Source organism: Panthera tigris, chromosome C1, assembly GCF_018350195.1.
Source record: "Panthera tigris isolate Pti1 chromosome C1, P.tigris_Pti1_mat1.1, whole genome shotgun sequence".
Classification (NCBI taxonomy): Eukaryota; Metazoa; Chordata; class Mammalia; order Carnivora; family Felidae; genus Panthera; species Panthera tigris.
In genome coordinates, this window is record NC_056667.1 from 204347321 (window position 1) to 204367592 (window position 20272).

The window sequence follows — 20272 nt, forward strand, 5'->3', positions numbered from 1 at the left end:
CGGCTGGGTGAGGGAGCTGGAAGGCAGTCCGACCTCACCTTGGGCTCAATAGTGAAAGTGGGGTCACTACGGGATCAGCCCGCGCATGGCAGGAAGGACCCGCTCAGGTCCGCGCTGTGCTCGGCCGCTCCCATTAGGTGGCACGTCTGCACCGGCCCAAAGGGATTGCGGGTGCGGGGGCGCGAAGAGGGGTGCGGTTGAGACACCTGTGCGCCTCCGCCCAGTAGCGACCGGGCCGGACGCCGGGGACTGCCCGAGCCCGCCCGAGCCCGCCGGGAGGGACAGGAGGGCGGGACGCGCCCCGCGCAAGGTGGAGGCAGCCACCTGGGCGCCCGCGCGCGGGGCGGCGCTAGGACCCGAGCGGCGCACCTGTTGGCCGGCGCCCCGGGCCCCGCCCGCCCTCCGCCCGGAGTGCCCGGCCCGGCTGGAGCGAGAGCGGCGGGGACAGTGCGAGCCGAGGGCATCGGCGTGGCGGCGGCGGCGGCGGCGGCGGCGCGCGGCCCCGGGCTCACCATGGCCGAGCTGCTGCGGAGCCTGCAGGATTCCCAGCTCGTCGCTCGCTTCCAGCGCCGCTGCGGGCTCTTCCCGGCGCCGGAGGAAGGCCCCCCGGAGAACGGCGCGGACCCCGCGGACGACGCGGCGCGGGCGCTGGGGCTCGGGCATCTGTCTGACGCCAACGGCAAGGGCGGCGGGGGGCCGGCCAACGGGCTGCGGAGAGTCTCGGCCCCGCAGGTAACCGCTGCCAGGTGTTCTCCGCGGTGGGGGAGGGGGCAGCCTGCGGACGTGCTGGGCCTGCAGACTCCGCGACGCGGGGACCCGCGAGCGCCATCCCAGGCGGCGACCCGGCTCCCGGCGCCGGGTATGGGGGGGGGAGGGGGGGCTCCGGTCACCAGGATGCCACCTCTGAGGCGGCCAGGTCGCAGCCAGGTCTGTTCCGACATCAGATGCACCAGGAGCTTTAGATGCGGTCTAAAGACTTTCTGCCTTCGTAAGTGAAATGTATGTTCGCGAATATCCTCCCAAACGTGTAAGAGTTACGTAATTGGAAAGAGGAGGGGAGATGTCCTTGACATTTTCACGAGAGGCTTCTCCGGAGAGAAATTCTGCGAACCCCCCAGCCCCCACCCCAGGGATTCATGAGTTTCCTCCCATCCCCCCTTCCCTGGTCCACACCCAAGGGGCTCCGTGTGCCCTTCACTGCCCTGCATTTCCAGCTCGAAGGACAGAAGTTCAGGTTTAAATACCGCTCCTGGAGAGGTCCACAACCCCCACCCCCTACCAACAGGGGGTCCGAGACGCCACCCCTGCCCTGCCGAGTGGGTCTCTTATTAACTGGCACCAGGGACTTTTGACAGATGCTGTCAAGAAAAAAAGGCTCCCCGCGCTCCCCTCCAGGCTTTCGGAGAGTGTGGTTATACAACCCACTGCGGCTTCGGGGAGCCAGCGCAGTGCACAGAGACTCCGGGCGGGAGGGACCACAGAAGCTGCAAATGCGGGGGCGGTGGGGGGCTCTCTGCTGCCGTGACCTGCCCTGGGCACCCACAGAAGCTGCCCTTTCCCTGGGAGAGGTACAAGGTGCCAAGGAAAGAAGCAATGTATTTACAATTGCAACTACTTTTGGGGGCGGGGAGCCGGTTTGGTGACCGGAAGGTGGCATTTATTTATGAGTAGATTTCTAGATCTAGTAACTGAAGAAGAACCTGGCTTCGATGTGGGATGGGATATTGTGAGCATCGAATTACAGAATTTATTGGAGAGGGTGGGGGTGTATTCCATTCTAGAAAAACCCTGTATAATTTTCTTTTTCTTTTTAATTGTTTCTTCTGGGTCCCACATGACATCTAGTAACTTTTAATTTTTTTTAAGCTTATTTGAGAGAGACAGAGACAGAGTGGAAGGGGGAACAGAGGGAGAGAGAAAGGATCCCAGGTAGGCTCTGTGCTGCCGGTACAGAGCCCAATGCAGGGCTAGAACTCACGACACCGTGAGATCATGACCTGAGCTGAAACCAAGAGTCAGACATTTAACCGACTGAGCCACCCAGGCGCCCCAACGTCTAGTAACTTTTAGATAAATTTGAGACCCACCCACCTTTCCTTTTGCCTTGTCTTAAAAACGGGACAGAGTCAGGAGAGAAGAACCGTCACGTACTGGAAATGTGGCACAGCTTTTTCTATTCACACACACACACGCTTGCACGCCATTTACACACACAGGTGGATGCACAGACTGCTTTTTGTTGCTCTCTCCCCACACGCTTCCCCTGTTTCTCCAATTCAGGAAGCTGAAGAAGTGTGCATTTTCCCACTAGTGCTTTTCAAACTGTTTGAAACATTACCTTTGGTGAGGAAACTAAATTCTGGACGAGGATCCCCTTGTGCTTTAAAAGCACTCAGATAAGCAGGGTGCCTGGGTGGCTCTGTCGGTTGAGGGTCCAATTTCAGCTCAGGTCATGATCTCACAGTTCATGAGTTCGAGCCCCACGTCGGGCTCTGTGCCGGCAGCTCAGAGCCTGGAGCCTGCTTCAGATTCTGTCTTCCTCTCTCTCTCTGCCCCTCCCCTGCTCAAGCTCTGTTCTGTCTCTCAAAGAATGAATACACGTTAAAAAAAAATTTTTTTTTAAGTGCAACAAGCAGATTTCTTACAGAGAATTGTCTTCTACCTGCTTAGAAAGCCGGGACACTCAGCCACATAGTAGGGGTGTCCCCCTTCCCGTCCAACACATGACTTCACTTACTATAGATCATGAAATACTAAGGGGAAGCTAAAAGTTCATGGTAAGAGGTCATTGCGTTGAGGGGAAAAATACCCCACAGGAGCATTTGATACATTTGAGCATTTGAGAAGTTAATGAACGTTTTTAAAGATGAGTCTGTTTCAGGTGACTTGGGAAGAGTAGTATTTTGCAAATCCAGGGAGAGTTCCCAAAGGAAAATGATTGACACCTGCCCTGGGCAATTAATAGGACCTTAAGGGGGTGGTTGGAAAACTTCTCTCCAGCAGCTCTCCCCCCTCCCCCCCCCCGGGGCTTTTGGCCTCGGCCCAGCCCGTGGTCTGCCTCAGCTGCCTGTCCTTTTTCCAAACAGTCCCACTCACCCCTCAGCTTCAAAGGTCAGTTCAAGAGACACCTTTGCTCACCTTCCAATCTCACTCCCCCTCTTATAGGCTCTCTTTGTTTCCTGTGATTCTTCATTATAGCATGTATCACATTGTGCAAACATGCCTTTGTGTGGCTGATTATTGCCAGTCTCCAGCGCATAAGCTCTCAGAATGCAGGAAACTTGCCTGGTGTGCTCATTATTTTCTTCACATGGGAGATCAGTGAATTTTGTGAATACGTGAGTGCAGACTGCAAAATTAAACCTGCCTTTTAAAAGCAAGATAAGCAGATTTCTTGCAAAGACCTCTCTTCTTGCTTCGGCGAACAGAATGGTAGGGGTTGTCCCCGTCCCATCCCAAACACGACTGCACTCACGATAGATGATGAAAAAGGAAGAGAGAGATAAAAATTCAAGATAAGATATGAAAGATTTTTTTAGTTGAAGACTAAATATTGAAAATCAGTTTTTTCCCCACCAAGCCTAGAAGGCAGGCAGCTCTTGGACGCCGATTTAGGTCCTTCAAACAGTAGAGAAGTGTTTTCATTTGGGTGACTTTAGAATGCAACAAATCGAATTTTTCTCACCTCCCACATTTGCTGAATTTATTTTAATTCTTAAAACAGGACAAATGTGGAAATGATTAAGGGCCTCCTTTACAAATTCTCCTGTAACACCATAGCACTGGTTAGTTAAAGATTAACTACATCTTTTACAAACCGGGGCTGGGCCGGGTTTGTACAAAGCTGTCATTGACTAAGTCAGAGTGGACCTTAGAGATTTCCTGGTAGTCATGACTTTCACAGGCAGGTTCCGACTCCTAGAAGGTTAAATGCTTTATGGAGGACTTCCCTGGTGTCCACACAGTGAGACCTTTTGACTCCCGAGTCTAAACTTCTCTCCACCATGCACCTTCCAGGGAAAAACTCCAGGGTTTCATTTTATCTGTCTCATTGAGCAGGTGTGAGGTGTTGGGGCTGGTTGGGAGCAGGGCGGAGGCTGGGTGGAAAGAGAACGCGTTGCTCTCAGTGTGCAAGGGTAACTGTAAGAGAACCTCCTTGGTAGTAGCCAAGATCAAGAGGCAGGGATCCTGGGACTGAGTAGAAGGGCAAACGCCTGGTTACAATTGTGGTGGTTTTTTGGTTTTGGGTTTTTGGTGGGTTTTTTTTTCCTGCGATAAAGCCAGCGTGGATATAACGGTATTTTGATTTTTTTTTTTTTTTTATCATCGCTGCTTACTCAACTCAGTTGCCTTCAGATAGACGGTGCAGTGCCGTTCCGCGTCACCCTGTTAGACCGGAGTGGTCTTTCCAAATTGTACCGTGCTCAATAAATACTTTTTGATAACTATTTGCGCAGACATCGTCTTACAGTTGGGTTGAGGCAGGGATCGAAGATCCGTTGTTTACGGAAGTCTTTGTACTCCTATTTCCTTCTTGAAACCTTCGGGGCCCTCCAGGTGCGTCAATCCACGAAAACCCACCCTTGATTTTACTGGCTTGCGAACGTGCAAAGAACCATCTTAGGAATCAGGACACCTAGATCTGGCTCCGCCTCTGTGATTCAGGGAACTTCCCTGGGCCGCATCTGCAAATGGGCACAATGGAACAGAACCGTGGGTTTCCACCTGTGGCTGGCCATTAGCGCCAATTAGAGGAGCTTTAAAAACAAGCAAAAAAAGCCCATGTCCGGGGGCCAGGTCAGAGGTGGAGGCTGAAGAAACTGGCAAACAGAGACGGGAGGCTCCAACTTCTCTCCTCCCGGGGCCCACCACCCTTAATGTGCTCAGGACGCGGATAGTGATGCTGGAGGCAGTGGTCGAAGTTGCTGCCGCCTTTTGGCTGGGTTAAAACTCAACTGGCCAACAGGTCGAACTTCACCTTTTGATGATCTTTGATGTTCCAGTTTGAAATGGTAAAAGCCCCTTTGAAAAGGAACCTTCGACCATTTTTTCCTAGTTACAGACATGGTTCAGATGAGAAACTTGGAAAAATACCAAGAAGTTAAATCCAAGCCCATTATACCACTGCCCGAAGATAATCACTCGGTAAATGTTCAACTTCATTTTTCGTTCTGTGTTACTCCATAGCATGGTCAAAGTATAATTTAGTTAGCCTGTTGCTGGGCTTTTAGGCTGTGTCTGGTTTTTGCATTAAAAATAACATCTTTGTACGAGTACCTTTCCACATACCTTGACTGTCTTTTTTATTTAATTTTATTTTTTTATTTTTAGAGAGCAAAGGAGGGAGAAGGGCAATGGGAGAGGAGAGAGAGAGAGAGAGAGAGATAGTGAGTTTGATCCCAAGACCCTGGGAACATGACCTGAGCCAAAATTAAGAGTCAGATGCTCAACCAATTGAGCTGCCCCAGTGCCTCTGTTTGATTGTCTTTTTAAATTGAGATGTCATTGACACATAATGTTATATTAGTTACAGGTGCGCAACAGAATGACTCAATATTTGTGAATATTGTGAAATGATCACAGTAGGTCTAGTTAATATCCATCATCACGCGTAATTGCAGTTTTTCTTCTTGTGATGAGAACTTTTAAGATCTACTCTCTTAGCAACTTTCAGATATACATTATTAACTATAGTCACCGAGCCATTACATCCCCATGATTTATTTATTTTGTGACTTCAAGTTTGTATTTTGTGACCACCTTCGCCCATTTCACCCACCCCACCCCCACTGCCTCTGGCAACCATCAATCTGTTCTCTTTTCTATAAATTCAAGTTTTTTGTTTCATATTTCATGTGTAAATGAGATCATATGGTGTTTGTTTTTCTCTGACTTATTTTACTAAGATGATGCCCTCAAATTCCATCCATATTCTCTAAAATGGCAAGATTTCCTTCTTTTTTATGGCCAAATATTTTAGTGTGTGTGTGTGGCACATTTTCTTTATCCATTCATCCATCAACGGACACTCAAGTTATTTCCAAATCTCAGCTGTTATAAATAATGCTGAAATCTTTTGGAGTTAGTGTTTTCTTTTTTTTTTTTAATTTCTTTAATGTTCATTTATTTTTGAGAAAGACAGCATGCGGCAGGGGATGAGCAGAGAGAGAGGGAGACACAGAATCTGCAGCAGGCTCCAGGCTCTGAGCTGTCAGCACAGAGCCTGACGTGGGGCTCGAACTCACAGACCGTGAGATCATGACCTGAGCCAAAGTTGGATGCTTAACTGACTGAGTCACCCGGGTGCCCCTGGAGTGAGTGTTTTTTTTTTTTCCTCAGATAAATACTTAGAAATAGAACTGCTAGATCATGTTGTATTTTGTTTTTAATTCTTTTTAAAGATTTTATTTTTAAGAGTCTCTACACCCAGCGAAGGGCTCCCGAACTCATAACCCTGAGATCAAGAGTTGTATGCTCTACTGACTGAGCCAGCCAGGCGCCCCTATTTTTAATTTTTTGAGGAACACCCGTGTTGCTTCTGTAGTGGCTGCCCCAGTTTACATTCCTACCAGCAGTGCTCAAGGGTTCCCTTTGCTCCACATCCCTTCCAATGCATTTCCAATGCAAAGTGTCTTTTCAGTACCCTTCGATAGCTCAGCTGCTACAGCAGAGGACTGTAGAGGAAGATCTTTCAGATCTTCTGCCCAGTATTTGAAAAACAATCGTTATTGAGTTGTATGAGGTCTTTGTATATTTTGGATATTAATTCCCCTTCTCAGATACGTGATTTGCAAATGTTTTCTCCCATTTGATAGGTTGCCTTTTCATTTTGTTAATGGTTTCCTTTGCTATGCAGAAGTTTTTTTTTAATTTTATTTTGTTTTTTTAGTTTATATATTTTGAGGGCAGGGGAGGGAGAGCAGGGTAGGGGAAGACAGAGAATCTCAAGCAGGCTCCACACTGGAGCATGGGGCCCAGTGCAGGGCTCGATCTCACAAACTTGAGATCATGACCTGAGCTGAAACCAAGAGTTAGACACTTAACCCACGAGCCACCCAGGCGCCCCTGTGCAGAAGCTTTTTAATTTGATGTAGTGCCACTAGTTTATTTTTGCTTTGGTTGCTTTTGTTTTTGGTGTCAAATCCAAAAACGAAAGAAACCAAAAAAACATCACTGCCAAGACTGAGTTCAGTCTTTGATTATTTCCTTAATTTAAATTTCTGCATGTGGAACTGCCGGGTGGAAATACATATATAATGCCTTTCAACACCAACTTGTCTCACAGAACAGGTGTTCTAAGATATGTAACGGTGAGTGTGGATTTTCTCACCCCCTCACCACTGTCAGGTATAAACACCCTCTTTAATCTTTGGAGAAAATAGGCCACCTTCTGCTTCTATCCCATCTTTTCTTCCTTTATTTCTTGAGCAGCTACTGTGTCTCTGGGGTGGTCCTCAGCCTTAAAGATACAAAGATAAATGAGATCTAGTTCCTGCCCTGGGAAAGCCACAAAGAAAACGGTGCGATGCAAAAAAAAAAAACAAAAAAAAAACAGAATAGAATATGTAGGCTAATAATAATAATTGGGTACAAGTTGATAATAATAATAATAATAGGCTGATGATAACATAATAATAGGATACATATGTGGCCAGGGAGACCCTAGCAGGAGTGGCTCACCATCCCTGGGGAGGCCCATGAAGTCTTGATAGGGGCTAAAAGTGCAGTAGGAATCAAACAGCTGAAAAGGTGAGAATTTCTTTTCTTCACCTGGAAATCTCAAATGATAAAACACTCAGACACGTTGTCATTCTTGGTGAAGAGCGACACGTTCAGCCTGGGTTCCCAGCAGGCAAGAGATTAAAGGGTGATTAAAACCCCAGGGGTGCCTGGGTGGCTCGGTCGGTTAAGCAGCCGACTTTGGCTCAGGTCATGATCTCATGGTCCGTGAGTTCGAGCCCCGCGTCGGGCTCTGTGCTGACTGCTCAGAGCCTGGAGCCTGTTTCCGATTCTGTGTCTCCCTCTCTCTCTGCCCCTCCCCTGTTCATGCTCTCTCTCTCTGTCTCAAAAATAAATAAATGTTAAAAAAAAAAAAAAGAAACCCTTAAAAATGGTTAAAATGGCAAATTTTATGTTATGTATATTTGACCTTAAAAAAAAGAAAACAGCCCACCACAAGTCCAACTTCACCTTCAAGGAGGAAAAACGTAACTTCCCTTAAGTGTGAGTTGCACAGGGTACAACGGGGGAAAAAGAAGGGGGGAAAGGAGTAATTTTCCAGAGTGGAAACCTGACAGACACCACGTGGGCCAGTAATCAGTGTTAACGTCAACAGCGGTCAAGTCCTGTTGACAGAATGTGGTTTTGATGCATGTAGGTAAATGAAACACTCTTGATACATGTCGGAAGCGGCACTCCACATGTGTGTTCTTCTTTCCGTGTAATCATGAGAAAGACACCAGGCAAACCCTAGCTGAGGGGCATTCTGCAAAATCGCTGGCCTGCACTCTTCGAAATTGCCAAGGTCGTAGATAACAAGGAAAGCGTGACCAATGTCCTAGCCAGGAGAACACATGAAAACTAAATGTAATTGTGGTATCCTGGATGGAACCCTGGAATAGAAACAAAGGATGTTAGGTAAAAACTAAGGAAGTCTGAATAGAGTATGGAATTTAGTTAATAAAAAGGCATCTGGGGCTCCTGGGTGGCTTCGTTGGTTAAGTGTCCACTTCGCCTCAGGTCATGATCTTGCGGTTTGTGGGTCCGAGCCCCGCAGTGGGGTCTGTGCTAACAGCTCAGAGCCTGGGGCCTGCTTTGGATTCTGTGTTTCCGTCTCTCTCTGCGCCTCCCTCACTCTCTCTCTCTCTCTCTCTCTCTCTCTCTCTCAAAAATAAGTAAACATTAAAAAAAATTTTTTTTAATGCATCAGTGAAACCTTCTGCAAATTGAAAACTGCTCTAAAAACTAAAGTCTATTTAAATTTTTTCAAAAACAGGGAAGGCAATTGAAGGGAGTTCAAAGACGGGATCATTTACAAAAGGTGTAGGCAGTGTGGGAAAAAACCGACAGGGGAGGACAGCATCTCGGAGCAAATGCCTTCAGCCTCAAAAAGCAAGAGGAGAAGACAAGGTCCTGGTAAGCTCAGACCCGGTGAGAGCTTAGCTGCCAGAGAGAGAGACTCCTGACAGGAGCCAAGACCGTTAGTAGAGAAACATAGCCACAGGCTGGCAGGAGGAGTGGGGGAGATCTGTTACCAACTCGCTCTCCATGTGCCCTCTCGTATGTTGCCAGTGTCTCCCTTGGACCAAATGCAGTCAGAAGCCGGGGAGATCGGGAGGCTGCCTGATGCAGTCGACCTAGGTCAGCCTCGCTGGAGAGAGGCGGAGAGCGGACCCGGAAAGACAGATGGAGAACGTCGAGCCCAGGTTGCATGAAGACATTGGTATGGTGTTTCGAGCTGGTGTCTGGGGCCAGAGCCAGAGTTTCAGGCTGAAGCCTGAGTGTGGCTTCCTGCAGAATGTGGTCTTCATCCTGTAGACGAGGGGGATGGGAAATCGATTTCATGCCATGTGCCCAATCAGAACTGGGGACTGGGACCTGGTGATAAGAAAGGCTCTTGGGGTGTCGCTGTGCCTAATGGGAAGGAGTGGGGGATTGAATGGTGATGTCTGTGGGGGTTATCGAGGGGGCCTGGTGCCGAAGCATTTAAAAAATGGGGAACAGCGGGGCACCTGGGTGGCTCAGTCGGTTAAGTGTCTGACTTCAGCTCAGGTCACGATCTCGCGGTTTGTGAGTTCGAGCCCCTGCCAGACAGCTCAGAGCCTGGAGCCTGCTTTGGACTCTGTGTCTCTCTCTCTTTCTGCCCTTCTCCCACTCACACTCCGTCTCTCTCACTCTTTCTCTCAAAAATACACATTAAAAAAATTTTTTTTTAAGTAAAAAAAATGGTAACGGGGGACATGGCACTAACATGAAATCAAGCCTTGGTATCTGTGTGGGGTTCTTCATGAAACTCGAGTATCACCTTCACCCACAACCTCCTCGGGAGGAAAGAGACCACTAATGGTTTCTTAAGACCTAGGTTGCTGTTGGGAACCTTAAAAATAAAACCGTCAGTCATTTTGTAACAAAAATGGGTTTATTCAGGATTAGCAAAGAATTGCAATTCAGGACAAGCAAACTACAGCAAAACCAAGGCAAGTCCTGGGAACAGAGGAGAGGAACGCTCTTTTGTAGAGGGAAGGGGGAAGTTGGGAGGGCTGTTACAAACAAAAAGTCCATTGGAATAAATGGGGGGTTTGTCGGATAATGGCTTTTCATTGGCTGAGTTGTGACAGCCTCTCACTGGCTGGGCTGTTGCTGGGCAAGGAGAAAACCTTTCTTCCTGTGCCTGGGGTAGACTTCTTTCTCTTCCTGTTGGGTCTGCGATTGGCTGAGGAGTGGTGGGGTGTGAGGGCTCCCCCTGCTGGCCGCTGGGTTTCTTTCCAAAGGAGGTTTCCTTTTACTAATTTTCATACCACAGTTTTAATCCTGGAACCCCATCATTATGGCCACAAACTGATTGGATCGGGGAGCAGCCCTCCAATCAGTGGCAGCTTTCTATAGGCTGGTCAGCATCTGATGACACGATCTGGTGCGAGAACCTCACCCAGTTGGGACACTGCACCCTGGAGAGTGACTGATGGGGCCAATCTCATTGCTCCCTGAGGGAGTCTGAATGCAAGACCCAGAGACAGGGACAGAAATGGTGGAGTGGTCCTGGACGTCAGAGAGAAAGAGGAGGCCATTGGCAGAAGGCTCGAGACAGAGAAAGCAGTGGAAAAGCAGAAGTTCAGGGTCGCAAGGAGGGCAGAAAGCCCACAGCAAGTGTTGAAGCAGAAGAGAAAACTCCAAGTGGAGCAGGAAGCTGAGGCTTGAGGGTGATGGGTGCCACTTCTGAGGGCAGGTGCTGGAGGGACTGTTGACCTTCAGGATGGCAGGGCTCAGGGGGGGCCTCAGGGACAGAGACTGGCTGTGTGGCTGCCAGAAGCCTTTCCTTCCTTCCTGAGGAATCACGTAACAAACTCCTCTCACTGGAGGGGGCCGGTGTGGGTCTTCCCTTGCAAGCAGAATGTGCTGGTCCCTACTGCTTTGCCAACTTGCCCATAACTGCGATTAGATCATTAGTTTTATCCTTTTTGTGTAGTTGGGTGTGGGGGGGTGGTGGCAAGGGGCAGATCCCTCTTTCTCCTGTGCACCCCCAGGGCCTCACATGGGCCTGGAACATGGCGGGTGCTTTCGTACTTCCTGTCGAACGAAGCACGTAGGTAAGGGTGTGCTACACTCAACCTCTTTCTCGGCAGAAACGAGGTAGCCTGCTCTCTCCTGTGACAACTGGGTTCGTTTTATCCCTGACTACCTGGCTGTGTCTTCTTTTAGCATAATGGGTTTTTTTGTTTGGTTTGGTTTTGTTTTGTTTTTTCAGTGCCAGGTCCTTCCTTTTTATCCAGGAAACTGATAAAGGGTTTTGATTAATGAACAACTTTTTAATTGGTCTACTTTCTTTGTTTGGACACCGCGAGGGGAGTTTAGGTATTGCGTGACGTTGGTTATGGTAAAAATACTTGTCAGCTTAAAAAACTGTGATTACATTACTATGTTTTGGAACGCTGTTGACAGCAGGCCTTGTCTAATTCTAATTTTCTTGACTTATAATGAAGATGTCAACATGTTTAAGTTTTTTAACAAAAGCACTGTCACTTCCGTTGTTCCAGTTTTTTGTCAATTATTAAACCCTCTGCTGTCCTGATAAGAATTCCGTCTTGAGCAAAGGCACTTTTGCATTTTATTTGGCACAGAATTTTCTTGGGAGAAAATACTGTCACAGTTTCCTGGCAACACAAGTAGAGTGCTTCTTTCTGTGTTAGGAATCTAGGAAAATGCTAAAATCGGGGGCCTCCGCTGGTCTTTATTATTCTCCTCGCCTGGTGGGATACATTCCACATAGGAAGAAAATGAGATACTGAAAAATCCAGTGACGACTATGAGACACATTCTCTTCTCACTCCTGCTTCGAACTCGGTATGGACTCCTCAGCAAAGTGTTTTAAGAATCGAAGAAAACAACTCCTCACGCGCAGGGCAGGATGGATGGATGGGGAAGGAAATAACCACCTGGGATCTTGAGAGGGGGCGGAAAAGGGAGTAACGGTTTCCTTGAACCATTTTGAATATTGCCCCAAAGTCCCCAGATGCTCACTGGCATTTTTACACTCATTCGTTTAATACAACAAAACTACCCGTCAGATTCATTCTTGCTTTTGTTAATGCCATCTATTTTGGTGATCGTGTCGGCAGGAGAAATAAATGCACTCTCTGTAATCTTCAGGTATGTTTTGATTTTTCCACGTGGCAAAAATCTTCGTTGCCATAGAATTGTATGGGAAACAGCCCACAAAGCAAGGACTCCTGTGGCTGAGAGGAAGACCGGGTTATGGTGAATAGAAGTCCCCCTGGGGTAGAACGTTGGGAACAGAGAGTCCAGGACCTCATTGGTGGAGAACACATTTCTTGGCAGTTAAAAAAAAAAAAAATCACCCTCTCTTACAAGGTGACTTAAAAGGTGGCCGTGAAATAGACATCAGAGATTTTGTTAAAATCATGACAAGTGAAAAGAGGCTTTGTTAGAAGTTGGGTTTTTTTTCCCCCCTTCTTTCTGAATTTTGATCTTTTGATGATTTTCGGCTAGGAAGATATCAAATATCTTGAAATTGATCTTTATAATTGTCAACTCTTAAAGCAATTCGCGTTTATGTTAGCAATAGCGGAAGATACCAAAAAGTAAAAAGAAGAAAACAAAAATCCTGCATGAATTTTGCAACCTGGGGAAAAAAATGTTAATGCCTTAGAATTTTGCTTCCTTTTATTTCTATGCAAATATAGAATGTGTAAGTTATGGATATGCATACGCATACGATTTTGGAATTAGCTTTTTTTACTACCATCATGAACATTTCCCCACATTACTGAACATACTTCAATTATGCGATTTTTCAGAGTTGTGTTATAATTCAATAGGTGATAGGAATTTAAATTTTTTTCCAGTGGTCAAAAAAATTCCTGACGTACATATCCGGATTGTTTCAGCGTTTGTCTTTGTACTTCACCTGGAGTCTAAATAGCGAATTGTTTCCTGAGAACCACAGAAGAAGCTGAATTCAGTTGTCACACTTACTGCCAAATGGCCTTCTGGAAAATGTATCTCAATGATCGCTCCAAACAGCAATCCAAACCAGTTAGCCCATGGTCAGCATTTAGTATTACCTTCCTTTTGTTTTTGTTTTCCTTGTTTTTTATTATAAGCTTGGGATAGTAAGTACACGGATCGTAAATGTGTGACTTGATGCGTCTGACTATGTGTCTCCCTCCCTGTGACTACTGCCCAGAGGAGGGTAGAGAACAATTCCAGAAAGTCAGAAGGCTCCCTCAGGCTCCCACCGAGCAATAACACCCTCTCCCAGGGAACCACTCTTTGGCCTCCATCAACCAGGACTTAGTTTCATCTGCTCTCGAACGTCACATAAATGGAATCATACAGGATGCGTACCAGTGGTGGTTACATTTTTTATGCCACAGAGCATCCGTTGCACAAACATACGACAATGGATCCTCGTTACAGACCGTTTATGGACATTTGGGTTTTTATGAAGCATCAAGTATTACTTTAAATATCTCTTACTCTTAACGTTTTGGTTTGATGTAATTTCAGATTTTTGAAAATTTGCAAAAATAGTACAGAAACATCCCTATGCGCCCTTGACCGCTGTTTTCCTAACGTTAGCATCATGCGTAACCACAGCGCAGTTATCAGGGTAACGGTATGCAAGCCGTGGAGCTGTTCAGTTTTCACGAATTGCTCTCCTAATGTAATTGGCTATCCAAGGATCTAATGCAGAAGCATAAACCGCACTTAGCTGATATGTCTCTTTAGTCCAACCAGTCCAATCCGGAAGTTCTTCAGTCTTTCTTCCTGAGCCGCAATCAAGAGTCAGGCGCTCAACTGACTGAGCCGCCCAGGTGCTCTGAGAACAGCTAATTTTAAATTAAAAAAAAAAAAAAAATGAACATTTATTCATTTTTGAGAGACAGAGACAGAGGGCCAGCAGGGGAGGCACAGAGAGAGAGGACGACACAGAATCCGAAGCAGGCTCCAGGCTCCGAGCCGTCAGCACAGAGCCCGACACGGGGCTCGAACCCACGAACCATGAGATCATGACCTGAGCCGAAGTCGGACGCTTCACTGCCTGAGCCACCCAGGTGCCCTGAGAACAGCTAATTTTAAATTAAAAACTGTAAAAGAGAATTCCCTACACGTTAAAAGTAAAGTAGCTTCCCCTTTCTTTCAACTGGACTGCCAATGACAATGGCTGAAGTTACGGCCAGGGAAGCTGCAGGAGGCACAAACTCAGAGTTGAATGGCGGCCTTTTCCGGTTTCAACGTCAACAATAACAGTTCCCCCGAATGGCAAACCCACTGCATCTGTTTAGTAGATGGATGCCCTTCTCCCACTGGTGGTTTTCGTCACCAGAAAGCGTTTATCAAATATCTCATTGTAAAAGGTTTCTTCAACTATATTCTACAAAGGGAGAAACTTAATCATGACATCCAAAGGAGATCTTGAAAGTAATTAAAATTCCATATACTTCCGGACATGGAAATACTCACCAAAAAAAAACCAATTTTAAAAATGAAAAATATCCATAATATAATCCAAATTTCAAAAACTACACAAGCATACATTGAATATATATTCTTCAAGGATCTGGAATGATGAACCAAATGCTGCCAGTGGTTCTTTCTGAATATCTTTAAATATTTCTTTATTTGTGCTTCTATTTTTTTTCACACTTTTATTTTCTGCATTTTTTTTATTTTTACAATAAAAGGGTAGTGGTTTTATGTTTAGAGAACATTAAGCCATTTTCATGTGACTGAACAAAATTTCCCCTGAGGATGTCTTATACTTTTGAGGAATATTAGTTACTAAGATTACTACACTCATGAGAATTCCTTAATGCACCGAGAAGAGTTTGCTCTCAAAAAGATCTCGCCTCTACTTGGCCAAAACTATTATTACAGAGTTCAGGAAAGTCTTAAGAAAAAAAGATGTTGGGTGTTATCACCCAACCCTTCGGTCGATTTTCGGCAAGTAGTGTTTGCTGTTTCTTTAAAGGTTGTTTTGGAAGATCTCTTCCCCGGCCCCCCTCCCCCACGGTAGACCCCTTCCTTTCTTTAGACATTTTCTTTTTTTTAAATAATATTTTTGAGTTTTGATTACAGTCTTACACATGTGATGCGAGATTTTCCCCCCCTAGGTATTTGATGTTTTTGACGCTATTGTAAAAATCATTCTTAATATAATTCTGTGCTCTTGGTTTTGGGGGTAGATGCCCATGATTCATCGCTTACATCCAAGGAAGATTTCTTTTTATTGCTGTAGATCCAAACAGTTGTGACCGGGTTTTAGTTCTTGGGTCACCTTCAGGCAGTATCTGTGCATGCTTTGTGTTGGAACTCAGTTTCGCCTAATGTGATGACAGTGTTGGAAGTAAAGGTACCCTGAAGGAGGATGCCGCGTACGGGCATCACAGCCACCTTTGTCTATTGTTTGGTGTGGTTCTTATTTGAATAATATAAGAATTGGTCCATTTTTATGGTAAGATAAAGCGTAATTACTAATTTCAAAGACCAAATGGATATTTTCTTTTAAAAACATGAATATTTCTTACTTCCCTAAAGAAATGTAAAATAATGTTTGCATATTATTCATTTTCACGCAATGTCAATTGGAGTTGTATTAAGTCTATGGGTTAATTTGGAGATAACTCACATCTTTATGATACAGAATCTTCTTATCCCCGAACATGTCAGGACTTGCCGTTTATTTAACTCTTTTTAAGTATCTTCCAGTAGAGTTTTATAGTTTTGTCCATAAAATCTTGCATCGCTTTTGCTAGATTGATTTCTTGACACCTTATGTTTTTGTTATTATTAAAACAATATTTTGAAATTGGTTTCCTGCTGGACTGTTGGCATGTAATTGAATTGTGTGTATTGATTTGGCCATCTTGCCAAACTTTGATTAATTCTAACAAACTGGCTCTCATTTCTTTGTGTTTGCTATGAAAAACAGTCAAAAAGAAGATTTTTGTTTTCCTTTTCAATTCCTTTACCTTTCATTTATTTATTTCTTTCTACCTCACTGCATAAATAGGGCCTCCAGTATCATATGGAGTAGAAGGAGGGATGGCCCGCTTTCTTGCCGTGTCCTCGATTGTAAAGGAATGGTTTTTACATTTCCCTCCCTTTTAAAGCTTGTTTTCCAAGAGATGTACTCATGAATTTCGGCTTAATTATATTGGCTATTTTTTCTGTATTTAGTGAAAGGACCATATGCGGGTTTTTTAAAAGCTCCTTTAATCTTATAGAAGGTGAGTTAAAAAAGATTTTCTTTGTTGAATCCACATTCCATTTATGGAATTTACTCAGTCTGTGTCATGATAGAGTCAATAGCAATGTTTACTCCTTATAGCAGACATGACAAAAATATTACTTAGTAGACTTTTTGGAGTAATATACTTTATTATATATATTTTTTTGATTTAATTTTAATTTTAATTTTTTTTATTTTTTATTTTTTTAAATGTTTATTTACTTTTTGACAGAGAGAGAGACAGACAGAGCATGAGCAGGGGAGGGGCAGAGAGAGAGGGAGACACAGAATCCTAAGCAGGCTCCAGGTTCTGAGCTGTCAGCACAGAGCCCGACGCGGGGCTCGAACTCACAGACTGTGAGATCATGACCTGAGCCGAAGTTGGATGCTCAACCAACTGAGCCACCCAGGCGCCCCTTATTTCTTTAATATTAGACAGAGAGAGCATGAGCAAGGGAGAGGGGCAGAAGGAGAGAGAGAGAGAGAGAGAGAGAGAGAGAGGCAGAGAGAATCTTAAGCAGGCTCCATCCTCAGCACAGAGCCTGAAGCGGGGCTCGATCCCACGGCCCTGGGATCATGACCTGAGCTGAAATCAAGAGTCAGACGCTCAACCAACCGAGCCACCCAGGCGTCCCTGAAGTAGTGTATTTTAGAAGTATCTTCCTCCAGCCCCTTCTCCCACCCTTCTTGGCTTTCTTAGGTGATGTGACCCATAAGCATTGGACAACATAACTGTGCAGGCCATCTTCATGGGTCTATGAATATTGCGTATGTATCGTAAAATTTGCTTAATTACATAAATATCCTTGAACGTGAAAAACAAGTTTCTCTTGGCTGAATATCCAGAATGTCTTTTTAAAAAGTGGTTTCTTAGGGCGCCTGGGTGGCTCAGTCGGCTCAGTCGGTTGAGCGTCCGACTTCGGCTCAGGTCATGATCTCGGGGTCTGTGAGTTCGAGCCCCACGTCGGGCCGAGTGCTGACAGCTCGGAGCCTGGAGCCTGTTTCGGATTCTGTGTCTCCCTCTCTCTCTGCCCCTCCCCCGCTCATGCTCTGTCTGTCTCTCTCTCTGTCAAAGATAAAATACACATTAAAAAATTTTTTTCTTTTTTAGATAAAAAGTGGTTTTTTTTTTGCAATGTGTTCCTGAACTTCTATTTGAACTCTGAAGTGTGTAGCACTTTATGGATCCACTATAATATAATAAGGTAGCATTGGAAAGGGTTGGCTCGGGGCCCTTAGCTTCCTCCAGAGCAGGACTGTTTTATGGGGCTCAGTACTGCAAAGACTCCACCCACAAGCACAGCAAGGTCAGTCAGAGTGGGGCTTGAGTGAACAAACCTGAACTCAGAGTAACCAAATATTCAATCACAGTATTACACCAAGGAACGCCTCAGAAGGAATCGGCACATTTGAGCGCGGTGACCTTTAGAAAACACCCACACTTCAAAAGAAAATGACATTGTCAGTGCCTTCTCCCCTAAAAATAGTCACAATATTAAAATTGACAATATATCATGCGAATGGTGACTGCGTCGTGAAGTCGAAGGTATCGCGTCCTGAAACCCAGGTATCCCCGGCTTTCCTCTGTGAATCTTTTCTTTAATTTCAGCTTATTACCGAAGGGAAGGATTTACGAGGGGCCAGCCTAGAGGGAGGGAAGGAGTGGTGCTTTTCTTCTTAAACTTCCGAACCACATCACCTTGGGCATATCACATGAGCTTGACTGCCTTGCTTTTCTCATCTGTGAAATGGGGGAAATGATCGTCTAAACCTCCCAGGGTTCTGAGATGTGAGTAAGATCACTGGGGGTGCCAATGAGTGCCATATCGTGTCTGGCATGAAGTGAGCCCTCAAACGCCGTCTACCCCACTGTCTCTGCTGTCCGCCCACCACCCTTGCTTTAGCTCCTACTGGTCCTAATGCCCCTACTGCAGATTTTTCCCAACAGGTCTTTCACCTCTTTATGGTGGGGCATGAGCGGTGGGGCAGGAGGAGTGTTGGACCATCCGGGTCGTACAGATCTTCCTGTAGCATTTCAGAATGGCTTCCACCCTAAAACTGGGGCCAAATACGTTTGAAATTGTATTGAAGTATATTCAGGTTTGTATTCCTTCCTTCTGATAGTTTGGAGTATCCAGTCACTTGCCATAAAAATGCTTGCCCAAGTCCTGCTTCCCCTCGTCTGAGCTTACTGAGTTATGGAACGTGTATTATAGAATGTTTTTTTGCTCTGAGATAATATTACCAATGGTCAGCCAAATATACGAAGCACCTAACAGTATGCCGGCTCCTGAATTACACTCTGAGTGCTCAGCAATGAATCTGCCCTGCTTACCATGCTGTTGAAGGCCTGTCAGTCCATCAGGGAGACAGGTAAACACAGATGAACATAACATAGTGGGGAGAAAGGACAGATTCTGAGAGATCATCAAGGTTCAGTTGAACGAGACCCTCCTTTCTCAGATCCTCCCTCATTCCCCGTAAGAAAACTCTAAGTGAACATTTTGGAAGAAGTTGCTTCTAAGATTTCTGATGGAGCCATTCAGAGGAGGTGAAACTTACCAAATATCCAGTTCAGACAGCTGACGTTCTCCGATTTTAGAAAACAAGGAATGTGATGTCATGTGGAAAAATATTCGTGGAGATTCTGTTTTATTATTGTAGATGACGTGTATATTTCATGCTTAAGACTAGAGTATTGTAAGTGAAGAGAATTCAAAAATGGGAAAAGACATTGTATGCATGAGGAAGACGATAATGCTTTGAGCATGTAGGTGCCAAGACCCCTGCCCTCCGACCCAGGAGAGCATTAACTATGCAGTGACTGGGAAAAGGGGCCCTTTATGTTTACCCTTTTCCTTTGACTGTGTGCAGAGTTTTGAGAATAAGGCCACACCTCCAGGTCCCCACATGGGTATGGTAATGGTCGTCCCATGTGGGGTGAAGGTGGTAACTAACTATCGCAGCCAGGAGGTAACCTTGCCTAGGGTGGTGTCTCCCTCTTAACCACAAAGCAGGGCCTTGGCAGTCCAAATGTTGGCCACATACGTGCTTTGTTCCCATGTGGTTTTACCTTTCTAGAGGTAGTGAGACCTTTCTAGAATTTGTGGCTTCCGTGGTTTTTTTTTAACTTTTATTTTATTTTGAGATAGAGGTAGGGGGGAGAGAGAGAGAGAGAGCGAGCGAGCAAGCAAGTGCAAGTCGGGGAGGGGGCAGGGAGAGAGAGAGAGAGAATCCCAAGTAGGCTCCGTGCTGTCAGCACAGAGCCCGACGCAGGGCTCGAACCCACGAATCACGAGATCATGACCTGAGCCAAAACCAAGAGTCTGAGACGAAATCAAGAGTGAGACACTCAACCAACTGAGCCGCTCAGGTGCCCTGATCCTTGTTCACTTTAAACAGGGCAACGGGATGAAGAATGCGGATGATGAGACGGTTAATTTGGGGACACAGTACAGTTGGGGTTGAAATGGTGAGAGACAGGAGGTGGGGGAATGGCCAGCGTCAGTGACCGAAGTGTTTTCCCTCGATTCTGGTATTGATGGGAGTAGGGAGACAGTGGGATGAATCAGAGGCACCAAAACCAAATGACAGAACTTTTTTTTTTTTTTTTAATTACATGAGCAGTAAGTATTTACTATAGGAGCTGTAAATAACCAAAAGTTTGAAATGAAATGCTCAGTCTCAGCACCCAGGTCATCCATAGATACTCCCTGTTACTATTTTGGGGTATAACTTTCTAGACACTTTTCCTGTGCATGTATTATATGCATCTTTAATAAAAATACTGTTTTCCAACCT

At 45.7% G+C, this 20272-nt stretch overlaps 1 protein-coding gene across 7 annotated transcripts in view; it reads left to right on the top strand.

Moving 5' to 3' along the window:
- The first annotated feature begins 485 nt into the window (after positions 1 to 485).
- Positions 486 to 20272, top strand: part of SGPP2 (sphingosine-1-phosphate phosphatase 2) — a 109473-nt gene continuing 89686 nt past the window's right edge. For 3 of the 7 annotated variants that reach the window (XM_042995440.1, XM_042995437.1, XM_042995441.1), the window contains exons 1-2: positions 874 to 988; positions 8996 to 9135. In XM_042995440.1, the coding sequence (XP_042851374.1) occupies positions 895 to 988; positions 8996 to 9135 (234 nt within the window). In that variant the 5' untranslated portion in view covers positions 874 to 894. Of the gene's footprint in view, positions 733 to 873; positions 989 to 8995; positions 9136 to 9291; positions 9426 to 20272 lie in introns of those variants that run through there. The other 4 variants (XM_042995438.1, XM_042995442.1, XM_042995446.1 and 1 more) reach the window with 3 other exon arrangements.